The 17,033-nt window shown below is 32.7% G+C and overlaps 1 protein-coding gene across 12 annotated transcripts in view; it reads left to right on the forward strand.

The window, feature by feature from the left end:
- LOC130894660 (potassium/sodium hyperpolarization-activated cyclic nucleotide-gated channel 2) overlaps positions 1–17,033 on the forward strand; it is a 147,484-nt gene that overhangs the window by 113,308 nt on the left and 17,143 nt on the right. For 5 of the 12 annotated variants that reach the window (XM_057801606.1, XM_057801611.1, XM_057801599.1 and 2 more), the window contains 4 exons: positions 879–1,028; positions 2,005–2,223; positions 4,061–4,325; positions 4,387–4,663. In XM_057801606.1, coding sequence (XP_057657589.1) covers positions 879–1,028; positions 2,005–2,223; positions 4,061–4,325; positions 4,387–4,663 — 911 coding nt within the window. Of the gene's footprint in view, positions 1–878; positions 1,029–2,004; positions 2,224–4,060; positions 4,326–4,386; positions 4,676–12,805; positions 12,881–17,033 lie in introns of all 12 variants that reach the window. The other 7 variants (XM_057801609.1, XM_057801610.1, XM_057801600.1 and 4 more) reach the window with 3 other exon arrangements.

Below are 17,033 nucleotides of genomic sequence, written 5' to 3' on the forward strand. Positions count from 1 at the left end.
CCGTTTCAAATGTCAAAAACTTTTCCGAAAGGTTTCTTTCGAATTACTTTGACATGCGTTATCTTGTTCTTGAGCAGATGTGGACAGCCAGGCAATACCATGGCAATAAACTTGCAGCGCGTTTTCATATTCAAGAAAAAAGTTGTTGGCTCGTTTTGAAGGCCGTTTTTTTCGCACAAACACTTTTTTCAATCAAATCCGGATATACTCAAGAATTATCTTTAGATTCCGTACAAATTAGAATCCAATTTACTATTCGTTTACACTCTCTCGGCACTCACTCGTTGCATTTCCAAATTCCAAACTAATAAAAAGTACCTACGACAACTTCTTGAGTTTTCTGTTTTGGTTTCTTACTAAAAGAAGTCATTTGATTGAAGAAACAATAAAAAAAATAAGTTTTCAAGAGAATACAGCATTAAGTGAATAAAACACTTTGATACATATTGAAATGCGGTGAAAATATGTAGAGATTAAACATGTAAACCTTTTTGTTGGTAAAAACCAATCGTCAGCAACATATACTACGTCCCCAAATAGGCACAAGGATTCTTGTGAAAGAGAAAAGACACTCGATTTAAATTTTCAATTTTTTAGAGTCCAGTCTTGATCTCTAAAGAAGAACATAATTTTAGTTGTTTTTTAAAATAAACGATTTGGAAAATTTTATTGCAGTTATTTTCTATCTTTAATTTCAAATCTATTAATGTTGATCTTCCTTATTAATTTCTTTCTAGGTTGCGTTGATTATTGATTACGCAACCGAATCCTTCAAAGTTACCAAAAGTTTTCTCGATCTATAGTTAATTATGTGGGACATTCTTTATATTAGATAAGTATTAAATATATATGTTTATCAATTCGTTTTTGTTTTTCAGTTTTTGAATATGGCCAGCGTTTTTATGAGGATATTCAATCTAATTTGTATGATGTTGTTGATTGGTCACTGGTCGGGGTGTTTACAATTTTTAGTTCCGATGCTACAAGGATTCCCCCCAAATTCCTGGGTTGCTATCAACGAATTACAGGTAATATTCTATCAAATTCACACGTTATAAGTATAATTTTATGTTGATCCCCATCAGATGATAAGATATGGAATTTTTTATGCCATTTACGAGCCTGTATATGACAAATTAACCAACAAATAAATAATTTTAACGATTTGTTTCACTCACGAATATTCAGTTTATGATACAGGATGTCTGACTTCTATTTTCATCAACAATGTTTGTGAGAAGTAATCTTATCGTATAAAACTTATCATTTAGGAGAAAATCGCGAAAAACTCAGTTTTGTTCTTCGACCTCAAGTAAATTTCAAAATGTCTACCTTCAGTCTTATTTTTGGTCTAATTTGACTTTTATGAAACTTTTAACAGTCATTTATAGAGGTTAGAAAAGTTGAAAGTGCTCAGTTGAATACGATAAATAACAGTTCAAAATAATTCCACAGAATGGCGCTGGTGTAGACAAAGCAATTAAGTATGCCGAGTTAAAAAAATTAATAGCAGTCCATTATTGGAAATTTCAACGACGTTGTACGAAATAATAGTAAATATAACCTAAAAGAAATTTACCCTGATGTGTGGCGCCACATTTAAATTACGCATTTCGATGGACACTTTTCATATACACACATTGTCCTCTTCATACTTTCCTTAGTAAAATAATTGATGTCGAATCAAGCAACGACATATATTTGGTTAAGGTCCGAATCAAGGTAACCTCTTTCCTAATACTGGTATATATAAAACAACAATGGTCTTTGATGTGGCAGGATTTCTATGATTTTCCTGTGAACCTCTTCATCAGTGAAATGGCCTACTATAGAGAATAATACAGCTGCAGAGAAAAATTTACTCTTTATCAGGACCAAACCTAAACTATTCCTCATTCCATTCCATTTACAAACCAATCCAATGAACTCTGTCTCTATTTGAAATGTATATGACAAAAACTTCCTTATAGAATTTTAAGGCATTTTTTCTTTAAACATTTTTAGGAAGTATCCTGGTTAGAACAATACTCGTGGGCGCTGTTCAAGGCGATGTCCCACATGTTGTGTATAGGTTACGGTAGGTTTCCGCCTCAATCGCTGACAGATATGTGGTTAACCATGCTTTCAATGATATCCGGAGCGACGTGTTACGCACTATTTTTGGGCCACGCCACGAATTTGATACAAAGTTTGGATTCGTCACGAAGACAATACAGAGAAAAGGTAACGAAATGGCTCTAAAATGGCTGCGGTTTCTTGTTTTGGTCAAACGTCAACTGTCACATATCGAATGTTGAATAGTTCGATGTTGATTATGTCAATGAAATAGTTAATGGCATGTGGTATGATGATGTCAATTATTAAAGATGAATAATGGAGTGGTGGAAATGTTTCTACGTTATTCCGATATCTGCGTGTTATTTTTTTTTTCCAAGTTTTGACAAGTGTTGATAGCCAATTTCAATTACATTCTAAGTAGATATTTGAAAAAGTTTATTTACATAAATAAAACAATCAGTAATAATTTTAAATTATTTATCAATTTCTACAATAGTTGCACAACTGGTAATCTGCATGCTATCCTATATTCTAACCTAACATTTTCATATATTATAACTAACCTTACAACTTCTCTGGATATATTTTAATAAAAATGTATAGAGGGCGCAATCCAATTGGAATCGCTCGTGATTGGTATTGTTGACAATGTTGACAATAAAAATATGTCACTTTTATCAATCTTACTAAATTAAACCTATCAAAATTTGCGTAAAAATAAGTTAACAAGAACAAACAAGAAACGAAACAAATTTTCACTCCACCATAAAAATATTACCATTATTATGTATTACAACATTGTTTGCAATAATTTTGACACTTAATGTCGAATTTATTTGACAGTTCTATCATTTGTTAATGTGTAAGTTAAAAACACAAAAAATATGGGTCCCACTTTTAGGCTAAGTATTTAGTCGTCTATATATTTCTATGTAAAATTTCAAATAACAACATGAGATTCTATTATTTCAAATCTAACCTATAAATGCACCTGTAACAATATCTATTAAAGCACGTTTGATTGGAGCACGAAATCCTGCCGTCATTTCCCACATGACTCAATCATGGTATTTTCACAAAACCATTTATTACTCATACACTTAGAAATTATATTATAATAAAAAAATATATTTGTTTTCGTGAACAGCATGATAAACATTCTTTGTTTAAAATATTTATTAGTATAAAATTACAGTGGGTGACAAATCTTAAATAAAAGAAAATTTAAAGAAATTCTTCACTTTTTTAGCCATTGAAAGCGGCTGTGGTGTCATTCTTATGTGTTCTATGTCATATGTAACGTAACAAACAGCACAGAACACATGACAGGTGATAAATGACACAAAACACATGATTGATGACACAGAATACGTAACTGATGACACAGAGCACGTTAAAGATCGCCCAGAAGACGTGATAGATGGCACAGAACACATGACATAGAAGACGTGACAGATAACGCGGAATATCACTATAAAACCTTGGATCAGTATAACAGCTGATTGAATCTTATCGATTTTGTATTTTATATTAAGATACAAGTTGAATTCGTGGTGTATATATACTAGGAGTCGATAAGCTATAAACTTTTTGCAAGATATTCTGAATAAATATAATATGCATGATGTGTTTCAACCTGGTGAAAGAAACGATTCATTTAACATATTATTTTGTGAATTTTATGTATCATTACCACTTTTGAACATTTACCACTATCCACATTTTCTTGGTTGCTTTTTTACAGTTCTTTCACACCAATGACTTTCTTTATTTCTGAAAGTTAACTTGAATAATGATATTTTTATAGTAAGATCAAACTCCTTTGTGATTTTTTAGAAAAATATAATTTCCGTAACTTTTTCTGGTCGTACAAAAGAACTGTACCATATATTCCGTCCTTTCTTCCCCAGTCCATTACTATAATATACCATAATTAAAAAAAAACTGCAGCCTGAGCCTGACCAAATCTGAAATCGCATTTTTCCCTTACTGCATCCATCAGGTAAAGCAAGTCGAAGAATACATGGCGTACAGGAAATTGCCGAGAGAGATGCGTCAACGCATAACCGAATACTTCGAACACCGTTACCAGGGCAAATTCTTCGACGAAGAATGTATATTGGGAGAACTATCCGAGAAACTACGAGAAGACGTCATCAACTACAATTGCAGGTCCTTGGTGGCGTCTGTACCATTCTTCGCGAATGCGGATTCGAACTTTGTATCCGATGTTGTTACCAAATTGAAATATGAAGTCTTCCAACCTGGTAAGTTACTGCGCGTATTCCAATTAATTAACATTGATCTATGTCCGTTTTTATATTTCAGGTGATATTATCATAAAAGAAGGAACGATCGGTTCCAAGATGTACTTCATCCAGGAAGGTATCGTCGATATCGTAATGGCGAACGGTGAAGTAGCTACTAGTTTAAGCGACGGTTCCTATTTCGGTGAAATCTGCCTATTGACAAACGCCAGAAGAGTGGCGTCCGTCAGGGCGGAGACGTACTGTAATTTATTTTCATTGTCCGTGGATCATTTCAACGCAGTACTCGATCAGTACCCCCTGATGAGACGCACAATGGAATCGGTGGCGGCGGAGAGGTCAGTGCGTTGGTTGGTATACAAGAACCTGGAGAGGTTTTGTTTAAATTATGTTTGTTTTATATCATTATATAGATATAAATATACATCGCTTGCTTGCTGTGTGCTCCCATCTTTATTATTTGTCAAGTGGTGGGTGATGTTTTCGAAATTAATTGTTCTCGAATTTGTCGAGAACCAAGAACTGTCGACTAAATACTTCGAATCTTATTTACCACACTCTTCAGAACAAAAATGCAACCTTAGTTTAGATCACAAGTAATCGGGCTTCATTTTCTTGAAGACCACTTTCAAGATATAGTGATTCCGGTGCCCTAATCCGTTAATAATTCTGTAACAACCCCGGTAAAGGTTAGTTCTGTGAAAATTCTTTTTTTTTTACGATAAATAAATCTCTGAAGATAATTCAGGGAAAGATGCAATGATCCTCAAGAATCTTTTTTTTGTTTTTCATTGTGTCATGTGATTCTGAATGCCCTAATTAGATGATAATTATTCTGAAACAACCCCTGTACAGGCTAATTCTGTTAAATATATGGGTGATTCCGTTCTAACTGTGATTTTTTGTATTCAAAATTTCAAGATTTTAAAATTTAACTTTTCTAACTTTTTTATGCATATTATTCATCTATTTTACTGTAAAAATAAAACTCTAAGAGGAATTTACTACAACTTCAAAGTATCACGAGCAAGACACAAATGTCGGATTTTGAGTTCCACGGTACTGACTCATTTATCCACGGTACTGACATGGTAACTTAAGATATTAAACAACAAGTGCATCAATTTTCCTCAGTTTGATCATAAACATTAGAATTTATAAGGTAATTAGTTTAAATCATTTGTTACGACAAAAAAAATTAATAATTTATCGGTAAATTCTAGGAATGGACATGACACGGTACTGACATGGTAACTTAAGATATTAAACAACAAGTGCATCAATTTTTTCTCAGTTTGATCATAAACATTAGAATTTATAAGGTAATTAGTTTAAATCATTTGTTACGACAAAAAAAATTAATAATTTATCGGTAAATTCTAGGAATGGACATGACACGGTACTGACATTCAAGCGATGTAGTATAAGTTTTCTTTAAGTGGCAAGTTATATTGTATAAAAATAATGTTTAAATATCTTAAGAATTATTCAATTAACACAAAATTTTTATTAATTGATTATTAATTAATGACTAGTACAAAAAAACAATACAGGACATTGAATATCACAGTTAGAACGGAATCACCCATATATTTTTCTGTAAATAAAAATCTCTGGAGATCATTCTTGGAAAGATTCAAGGTGCTTCTGTTTCTTTTTCATCAAATTAGGTGTTTCTGAATGCCCTACTCAGTTGATAATTATCCTGAGACAACCCCTGTACAGGCTAATTCTGTGGAATCTTTTTTCTAATGAATAAATGTCTGAAGGTGGTTCAGGGGAAGATGCAATGAGCTTCTGTTTTTTTTTACTGAAAAAAGTGTCTCCAAGTGCTAAAGAAATCATAATGATTGTACTTAAGTCTTACGAACCCAGTTAAAACTTTAGGGTAATTTGATAACAAATTTGGATCATTTAGTATTTAGTCGACGGTATTGAGATTCTTCGGTTGTGGTGATTTTAAAAATATTGTGACTTCCCTTTATGTTATTAATCTACAAATTTTAATCTAAAAACTCATAATTGTATAATTTTCCACATCTGAATTAGAGTAATTCTACAAGATGCACTTTAACGAACAGAGTAGTGGTGTGATTTTTCTTCAAACTTCAAACATTTTTAGTTATGTATGACCGCTTATACCGGCCTAAATGGTTCCAGTTGTTCGTTGTTTCAATTTATGTTAAATAATTTATGAAACTTTTTTAACGAAACAAAAATCAGAGGCTCATTTGTGGGTGTCAGAGGAGCCATGTCAACATGCCCCACTACAGCCTTCTAGAATCGATAAAGCTAGAATCTAATTGACTAAACGCAAAGAAGGATGGACACAGAGGACACATCGAAGTAGAGACCGCTAATTATAGGTCAATAAGATCTTCCACAAGCTCGAAATGTATATCTCTGGTATAAATACAGTTCGAAGCTACCGGGAAGAACTGGAAAGGATATTTTTGGACAAAAATGCTACTAAATAAAGCACTTAGAATATTTCAGGTAGAGTTCAAGCAATAAACATGCGTGCTCAAGGATTTGAATAGAAACCGCACTAGAAAGTTTAAATATATTCTCTTCAATAACCAAGAGGCCTTGGAGTCCATCGATTCACGTCCAAATCAACGTGGGAGTGTAAACTAGCTCACTTAATGTTGCCTCCATGGTATACCAGGCAATAAGGAACTTGAAAGCCTTGAGGCAACAACTCCATGTTTTGGACCAGAGCTGTACTATGGCTTTCAGAAAAGTCACATAAACAACGAACTGGAAGAATGGCTGAAGAATTAAATGAGGAAAGTCTTCTAATTGAAGAGAATCCAAAAGATTCATAATCACATCAAATGAGGAGGAGCTTCTCAGATGTTCAAAAACAACATTAAACTGGTAGTCAGTTTTTTCAGAGATTAGTGCTAGGAATGTTTTAAAGGCTTAAGTATCTCGAGGGAATAGTGCCAGCACCCTGAATATTTGGGCAAATAAACTGGGATGGACTGGATGGCCAAAATAATTACCCAAACAATGTAATCTAACTCATTATTTCAAATGGCAACCCAATTTTTTGGATTTCAGTAAATTTTTCGCTAAACAATAGTTGTAATTGATAAATCTAAATTTGATAAGAGTATGATAATCCACCCTACGACGATCATCTTGAAACTCTATAGATAGATTATTGATATTGCGAAAAATGGAATTATCATATTTATTTTATGCGGTAATATTTACTTCCGGTGATACCGGAAGTAAATATTATCTCAGGAAGAAGATTCGAACCACGGATAACTTTGCTCATAGATCTCATCAAGATGCGAAAACGTCATGATGATTGCGCATGCGCAGAAGAGTTTCTGTAAAAAATTATCCATTCATTTCATTAATAGAAGAAATCAAAAAAGATTATCAAATGTAAAAGTTATAGATTTAAGTCCAATTGAAATATTTGATTGGAGAAAATTATTTTTGTTTACCTTTATTTCAGTTTCTAACACAACTTAACCTAACCTAACAAAAATTACTAAATTTTCATTTTATCTATCGATTTTTTGTGAAAATAATGTATTTGTCTACTATCCATCTATCCAACAAAGTTATCCATGGTTAGGCCATGATAAATAGATTTTCTCATAATATCAATAATCTATCTGTAGAGTTTCACGTTGATCGTTGTGGGGTAGCTTATTATAATTCTGCCCTAAATTTAAACTGTTCCTATAGAAACCGTATGTGTTAAAATACCGAATAATAACATGAAGTGAAGTCAATTTCTATGAAAATTATTTCAATTTATATTATGTTTGCAGTATTCAAAAAAATGCAGTTGACAAAGCTTCAATGAAATTAACATATTTTGAAGAACAAAATTAGACTTGAAAATATTGTTTTCTTTTTTTATATAAAAATCCATTTTCTTTTGTACTAAATTTTTCATACTAATCATAAATTTTAAAGTTAGAATAAAACATTTTCTTTGCCTTAATATCAACTTGATTTGTTTATAATATAATAATGCCATCTACACAAATCTTGAGGTACTTATTACAGATTTCTACAACAACAGTTGTTACAACTGGCACGTCGCCAGATGACTGAAGATCGTTAAACCATAAAGATGAAAGGAAGTTGGTTCAATAATCAATTTTTTCAAAAAAAATATCGATTACATATATGAAAGGCTCTTAGGGTCCCAAAAAGATGACATGGTTTCACCATATGATGGTACAAACATAATCCAGCTCGTGAAAGCTATCACTAGATGGCGAGAAGAACTTAGAATAGTATAGGGGGAGGTTGATAGTAACAATACCAAGATGGAGATAATTGAATAGAAAGAATAAGGGTAAGAAAATAGAAACAAGTATCTATGAATAGGCAGAAACTGAAAGAGGTAGTGAATCCGAAGGTGTAACGACACGGGAACTCAGCAAAAGACTCCGCAAACTTGGAAAAAGCGTAGTGGCTTTTCTAATTGTAAATATAACTATATCCCACCGATGGTGTGTATCTAGGGAGTATATAATCTCACAATAAACTTATTTCATAATTTTTAAAGGAAATTATATAATGCAGCTTGTTAGAAAATCTAGTGGATTCAAATCTAGTACTTTTCGAGGATCATATTAATGTACCAATTGTTTATATTTTATTTCACCTATTTTAGAAAGCAAAGACATAATTTTCTACATGCAGATCATTCCCACATTATTTTTGTAGAAACATTTATTTAATTCGATAAAAATATTTGAAGCTTATGAAAACGAATCAAATTTACATGTTAAATAATTATCATAATCGTCAACTGCATTCTTTTGATGGTTTTGGTTTTGATTGGGAAACAATGACACAATTGTATTAATCATCTCACCATTATTTTGTAGTATATGTTTATAATACTATGTTTACCATATTATAACTAATCAATTCAACTAATATTGATTTATTTTGATGATGCTTGGTGTCAAAACAATAATTTAGGAATTTTCTAATAATGGGATTCATATGGAAAAACCGAATTTATGATAGACCTGTAAATATCTAATAGGTAATGGAAATCTACATGAAAATATTGGTAAAAATTAATTTTTATTTGGAATATCTAGTCCAGGAGGAATCGGCACTTGAGTACCGAAATCTATTCCACCTCAATTTTTTTATGTGTTCTTCCTGGCATGTTGCCACGGAGGGGTAATAATGAACTTCTGCTATATTTTTGAGTTGCCTTCCGTAAGGTGCTTTATCAACAATCTCCTTTCTCCCTTTCCCTTTCATCGAGAGGTTACATGCCCTGTACTAGTGAGCTTCTTCTTCTTATTTACTTTGTATCATATGTTCATTGTGTATTTTATACCTATGACGTAACACGTTGAAGAAGAACCATAAAGAACGGGGGAAGACCAAATACTAAACCCTGGTTGAGAAAAAAAATTAAGACGCAGGCTGAAGAGAAGAGAAAATCGTAATTGCTGTATGGATCCAAAGTAGTGACATATAATGAGTATAAATCTGTAAGAAACAAATTCACAGATGTACCATATCTTTGGAAAAAATACAACAAATAGTGGCTAAACTGAAAGACAGAAAACCTCAAGGTATTGATGAAACATTAAACGAGATTATCGAGTATGGGGTACCACGTTACACGAAGAACTACGGACTGTTTTCGATAAAATACTTGACTCCAAGAGTATACCATCACAATGGAAACAAAGTATTTTGATTTTTGTTGGTCTTCATCATCCCAGCTGCAGCTAGGCAACCATTGATGCAAACACTGGACTAAAATACTTGACTCCAAGAGTATACCATCACAATGGAAACAAAGTATTTTGATTTTTGTTGGTCTTCATCATCCCAGCTGCAGCTAGACAACCATTGATGCTAACGCAGAACTAGTGCTAACGTACGATGAAGAAGAAGACGTCACGCAATATGGCAGCTTTACTGAAATGTTTAAACTACCTAAAAAATTTTTAAATTTTCAATAATTTTTTCTCTATAAATATTGATCAAAGAATTAAGAGGAAAAAACTCATAATAAAAGTTGTATATGAACTATTTTTTTTTTCAAACCATGCAAGTATCGTATTTGGGTACGTTTTACTTATGAAAAATATATTTTAAAAAATAAAATACAAATAATATTATATTTTATATCATATTTTATTGTTTATATCTGTTTTTTAATTGTTAATTTCACGGGTATAAGTATATGTAGCTTACTTTTTATTATTTATATATAATTGTTGACATAAATGCATGAATAACTATGATAATAACAAAAACGTAATATAAACTGATAAAAAAGTATTTTTAATTACATGTTCCGATTCGTGCTTAAATAACTTCTGTAAAATCGATTCCAGAAAAAAATTTATTTAAAACAAATTGTAGACAATTTAATTATCAATAACATTCCTCTCTTTGAAAATTTTGATAAAGTTAATAGTTTTCAAGATAAATGATAAATAATGATTTAGGACACAAAGAGGACAATGCAGCGCATGAGTCAGCGATACTTAAAAATTTATATCTCTAAAAATATTAACTTTATCGTAAAAAGTCATATAATCTTTTTTATTTCTATTTCAATAAAGAATAGAAAAAAAATTGTTCGGTTGAAAAATAATCAGTCCTTGCAATTGTTTAAACAATTTCGGTTTAAACAATATGGCACAGAATTAGCCTACGGCAACATGCATTTATGTCATCAGTAGGGCAATTTGAAGAGGATCTCATGAAAAAATTAAGGTGGAGTAGTGTTCAGTATTCATACATCGATTCCTATTCGGCTAACCTACAAGTTTTTTTAATTATTGTAATTTATTTAAATGGGTGCGGGTATTTAAATATACCTTTGAAATATCGTCTCCGTTATTAAAAAAATGATTTCACATCTACGGTTGTATACTAATTGCACTGATTTAAACACTTTTCGCATTGAACATTATTACTGCACAGAAATTCTTCACGATTTCAATTATGCAAATCGCAGTTTTTCATTCATCCTACATTTGGGTCTGTGTGAACATCTGGTAATAAACTTGATTTTTTGGTAGATGTATACGTGGGATAACATTTTTCATGAAGAGTTCTTTTTTTTATCGGGTGCTTTGGACTTTTGGAATATGGAAGATTAACAGTAGATTGATTTTTTTTGTGAATAATTAATATATCGTTTTCATCCTTACAAACGGGCACCAAAGACATAAAAATTTGATACAATGTCTAAGACAACTTTAAATCAACAGCGCTCAACCAATCTTAGGAAAATTTCCCATTTCTAGGTTATGTTTTTGACGTACTTTGTGTCCTAATTAGATTTTTTACATTTGGTTTGGATACTATACTTCATCCACGACTACTAAATATTTTTGTTGGAAAATTTTAGAAGCACTGTTCGATTTTAACAAACGTATACAATATATCATAATAATTAACACAAAAATCTAAATATTCAGCTTGAAAATATTGTGTATCTAATCTTAAAAAATGATGGAATTAACATCAAAATTAATGTTATGGTGACTTATCGAAACATCTGCATTATATGTACATTCATTCGTCGCCTGTGTATAGCCTTCTGCAACGGCGGTAAACTTCCATCCACCATGTCTTTTAAGGTTAGTAATACCCCCACCTGCATCAACCAGTATTGTTGCATAAGAATTGTGTTTCAAATATTGTTCTGGATTCGTTAATTTCAGGAAAGCGTCGTTATCCTTTCCCATTTTTGTAAATTTGTTCACTGCAATTCTCTTACTAGGGGCGTTTTTTTTTGCAACCTCCTATCACTCCGTGCAGACGCTACGCGGGTAAAAGAATGCGGGCATGCGCTGTAAGCAACTGCGAAGCTCTCGCGCTACACACTCCGCCGTTGTTTGCATTTTAAGCGTCAGTCGGCGTTGTGCTTCAGCCACGTCAACATGTCCGCCATTATTGATGCTCCTGCCAAGTGTGATTCGTTTTCTACAAGCTGAAGGCTATGGTGTTGCAGAAATCCATTGGAGAATGAGTCGTGTGTATGGGGAAAACTTCGGGAGTGATGGTGTTGTGCGTGAATGGTGTCGAAAGCTTAAAGATGGCCGTAATGATGAACAATCTGCAAATTTTCTTTTTGGTTTTCGGTACACTTTCCTTACTCGGTCGCTAACATAGAGGCATATCTCAGCCTCATCTGAGAATAGAACAGATCTGTGCAAAACGCAGACGCGCTTGCCGATGAGCTGGACTAATCGCAGGTGTTTTAGGTGTCAGATTATTTCCCTGCACTTGAACGGCGTCTCAATTGTTTACCGGTTGGTACACAAACAGCATTTTTCTTTTTTGTTGATTTGATGAATAATTTGGAAAAAAAAATAAAGTCAAAAGTTCACAATGGGCAGATTTTTATGCACGCAAGCTTAATATTTTGTTATCCGCCGTGGTTAAATTGGGTTAGATTAAAATTCAGAATTAATACGGATGCTAGTATAAATTATTTTTTCCAGGGAATCGGTCTATCAATATAAGTTATAATTAGTTAACCGAATTTGTAGAGTTCAAGTGAAAACACAATAAGTGAAGTAAGTATCAGAAATAAACAAAAAAAAAACGCGAATGAAAAGGGTTATTTTAATTATAATATGGTAAACCAAACTACACTATTCACTTTAGAATTGATTGTTTATCAAATAACAAAAATCGACTAACTAATCACTATCTTGACATGTAAAGTGTGAACAATTTTATTAATTCATCTCTAATGAAACTACAATCGCTCCATTTTCCTATTTATATGTATAAACTATTCTATATAAATTTGCTTTAAACAGATTTGGATGACAATAAAAAGAACTGAGAGTTATTTTTATTCATGCTATCCACTGTTATCTATCCTCTCATCTATTCTCGCTTCTTTTTGGAGGATTTCAAATTTTTATAGATCCATGTTAGCCTCAGTAACTTTTATTAATAATTCTTGTAGTCTAATAATATTATTAATACTCAGAAAGTCATAATATAAAAATATTACATTGCCGTTATTTATATAATTCTATTACACTTTTATAGTCTGTTTCCAAACATAACCTCAAAAAGTCCTCCGTGCAATTCTGCTTATTTTCGGCGTTTATTTACGTTTTATATTTGGCAAGTAGTTCCGAGACTCCCAATATCAGTAATTACTTGTTAATTTGGAGAGAAAGACCGGAAGTTTCGATTAAATATAAAGATATAACATGCCAATGCTCCAAAAGGTCGATGGTCCTCGTTGCGTCTGTACCCGAAGTTTGTCCTGTTTATAGAATTCAACCAACCAAGTTTATCACTTACATCAATACTAACACAATTTACAACACAACAAAAGACATAAATTATCACAATAGGTTTGTTCTTGGTAGCTGCATTGGCAGAACTAGTTTAAGAAGTGTACACTGAAGCGTTCTTTGTGACAGAACCAGCGCTAGTGTTGCTGTTCTTAGTAGCAGTGCAAGAGAACTAGTTCAACCAGTTCACTGTACTGCTTGCACTAGGTAGAAGTTAGCTCAGTGCAGTGCAGTGCAAGATAGTGCATAAGTGTAATCTGGAAACGGTGGTACTAAATCTTCGTTATCTGACGAATGTAAAATATCAAATAGTACTAAATTGTTTTCCACTTAGTACTATATGTGAAACAGCATCAAAATACTATTATAGTTCATCTAATATCAATTGCAGAAGACAGTTATGCGAGGAACAATCAATATTTCATAAATACGCACGCACTCACACAATCACAACAAATTAAGAAATGAAAAATAATATTTAGTCCCCGTATAAAATTCGGTAAACATCTAACAAACCGTCCGTCCACGTGGACTCATCATCTCCACTATTCACCAATGAAAACATTGAATCGTACACATAAATCCATTTAAATTGGCCGAAGCAGTCGGAAGGCGTACGTACACAATTTCTTTGAAATATTTCTATGGCTTTCGGCATGGATTAAATCGAACGACAGTGTGCCGATCAACTCGCGAGATTGAGGCATATTTGAGCATTACTCCCACTCGCATACATTCAATACTAATACTTGTTAATACTACAATGCCTAATCACATCAAATAACCTCAAATGCAACAATCAACAAATGCTCCATTACTGTCTACATTATATCGTACTTTGTATCCGATCGAACTAATTCTATACACTCGTGAACTGAGCTGCACTAGTGCAGTTCCAGTGCAGCTACCAAGAACAAACCTATTAAAACGTAATCAGCTGATTTTGATTTTAACTTGACATAGTTTTGGAATGGTCTATACATAATGAAGTAACAGTAAGTTCATCATGTCGTTTTTCTTTTTACAAACACAATTATTCTTCTTTTTTCTTTAATATACCACAGACGTATTTTATATATAGTTTACAACTAATTTTAAATATAGAGATGGGTGCAGGGAGATATGTACCATTACCTCAACAGGATGGATTTTAAATTTTCATTATAGTACGTTTATTATTTAAGTCTAATTATCTTTAATTCGAGTTTCGTCAATATTGGCTACAAAATTTTATTAGTGCAAGACAGATAGTTCTTGTACATTCAAGATAAGTGATATAATAACTAGTATGCTAATATTATGTTTGTTTCTGATGAAAACAATCAATTCTTTGTACACCACAAATACACTGAGACACACAAGTAGCGATTTACACATAATTTACAAAACACTTTCCAAAATAATTTGTAATGAAGGCACATGTATTTCGATATATAGTAAAGATCTATTACTTAAAAGCCAATTATTATAAAGCACAATACGGTTATTGGTAATTCAAAGTTTTAATTGTATGATATTTCAAAGTAATAAATCTTTACATTTTTTGATGAAATAAAAATAAAAACGCAAATTCTCTTGAATAATCAAGCCTCGAAATAATGTTCAACACAACATTGTATAGGTTTGCTTATTAAAAAAGATTTTTTGAAACTACACAAGACACAATCACTTTTTTTTATTAAAGCACATCAAAGGCTTAATTTGCTATTAATATATATTTTTTGAACTATTATCATCATATATATTAAGTAGTATACTCAAAAGATAAACTATTAGAGCTGTTAATGTATTTAAATCATTGAGTTGAGTTGAGATATTCAGGCAGATCTTTTTCAAAGCTATTCGTCCTCAAATTTAGAAATATATCAAATTATAATTCAAGAACCTGTTTATTGCAAACATTCATTACTAGATACATAAATCAAGTAAGCATTTGACCTTCAAAAGTTATAGTACAAAACATGTTGAGTTAGTCGGCAGTCTTAAACTACTAAAGGGAAATGTCTTTTGAAAAATACATAATCAGGTACCTAGGCTTGAACCCTTTAAGATCATTAAGTAAACTTGGAGGTTTGCTCAAGTGGGTGAACCTTGTAAAGATAAATACTGGAAACTCACCGATGACTCGGTCAGCGATTCCTTCCTTCAATTGGCACCAACGAATCTCCATGAAGCATATATCATGGATGGAGATCGCGTCGTAGCTGACCGTGTCTACTGGAAACCCAAACGAGCTGGACCGAACCAACACTCACCAGTTTTTATAGGACTTTTTGCACTTCAGGAGAAGCCTTCAGCACTTCGTTTAAGCCCGTATAGCTTTTATGGCAACTCTACTGTCTAAGCAGGTTGAGATTACTGTGTTTCGATGATGTCGACCAAGAATCGTATTTTCACAATATATCATAGCGAATATTTCGTGTTTGAAAGATGATAACAGTGAGAAATATTATTAACGGAACGCTAAAATCATTTGGTTACTGCCCATCAAATTGATTAGATATTCACCATCAGTCTGCGTCCTGATTTTTACGTGGACAGTTGCCAGTCGGCAATTCGATGAGAATATTCAGCATATATGCTGTCATCATGGCTTAGAATTGTATCGTTTGGTCCATAGTTGTAAGTGAGATAGGGTTTGACCATTTAGGATTATATCCAGTGGATGATCTTCAATGAAAGACTCCACATACAACCGAAGGTCCGTCTATAGGTCCAAAGCGCGCAAATAGATCTCTATTTTGGTGTCCACGTCTTCATGCCATAGCGGTAAGAAACCAGAGTGATTTCTAGATATTTCACCACTCAAGAATTCCATAGAATCACATCTTCCACGACCTCAGAATATAACTTAATCGTCAACATAGGCCTGTGTTTACAAGCTTGCCTTGTTAAAATCTATAATTAAGTCGATAACAGACACCGCAAAGTTGGAGACAAAACTTTGTACAAAACATGTTTTAGTGCCAAACATGAGTGCTACAAACACCACAAAGTTATAGACAAAACTCTGTACAAAACATGTTTTAGTGCTAAACATGAGTGCTACAAACACCACAAAGTTATAGACAAAACTCTGTACAAAACATGTTTTAGTGCTAAACATGAGTGCTACAGACACCACAGAGTTATAGACAAAACTCTGTACAACACATTTTTTAGTGCCAAACATGAGTACTACAAACACCACAAAGTTGGAGACAAAACTCTGTACAAAACATGTTTTAGTGCCAAACATGAGTGTTACAAACACCACAAAGTTGGAGACAAAACTTGGTACAAAACATGTTTTAGTGCCAAACATGAGTGCTACAGACACCACAGAGTTAGAGACAATACTCTGTACAACACATTTTTTAGTGCCAAACATGAGTACTACAAACACCACAAAGTTGGAGACAAAACTTGGTAC

The sequence above is a fragment of the Diorhabda carinulata genome, chromosome 5 (assembly GCF_026250575.1).
Source record: "Diorhabda carinulata isolate Delta chromosome 5, icDioCari1.1, whole genome shotgun sequence".
NCBI classification, from domain to species: Eukaryota; Metazoa; Arthropoda; class Insecta; order Coleoptera; family Chrysomelidae; genus Diorhabda; species Diorhabda carinulata.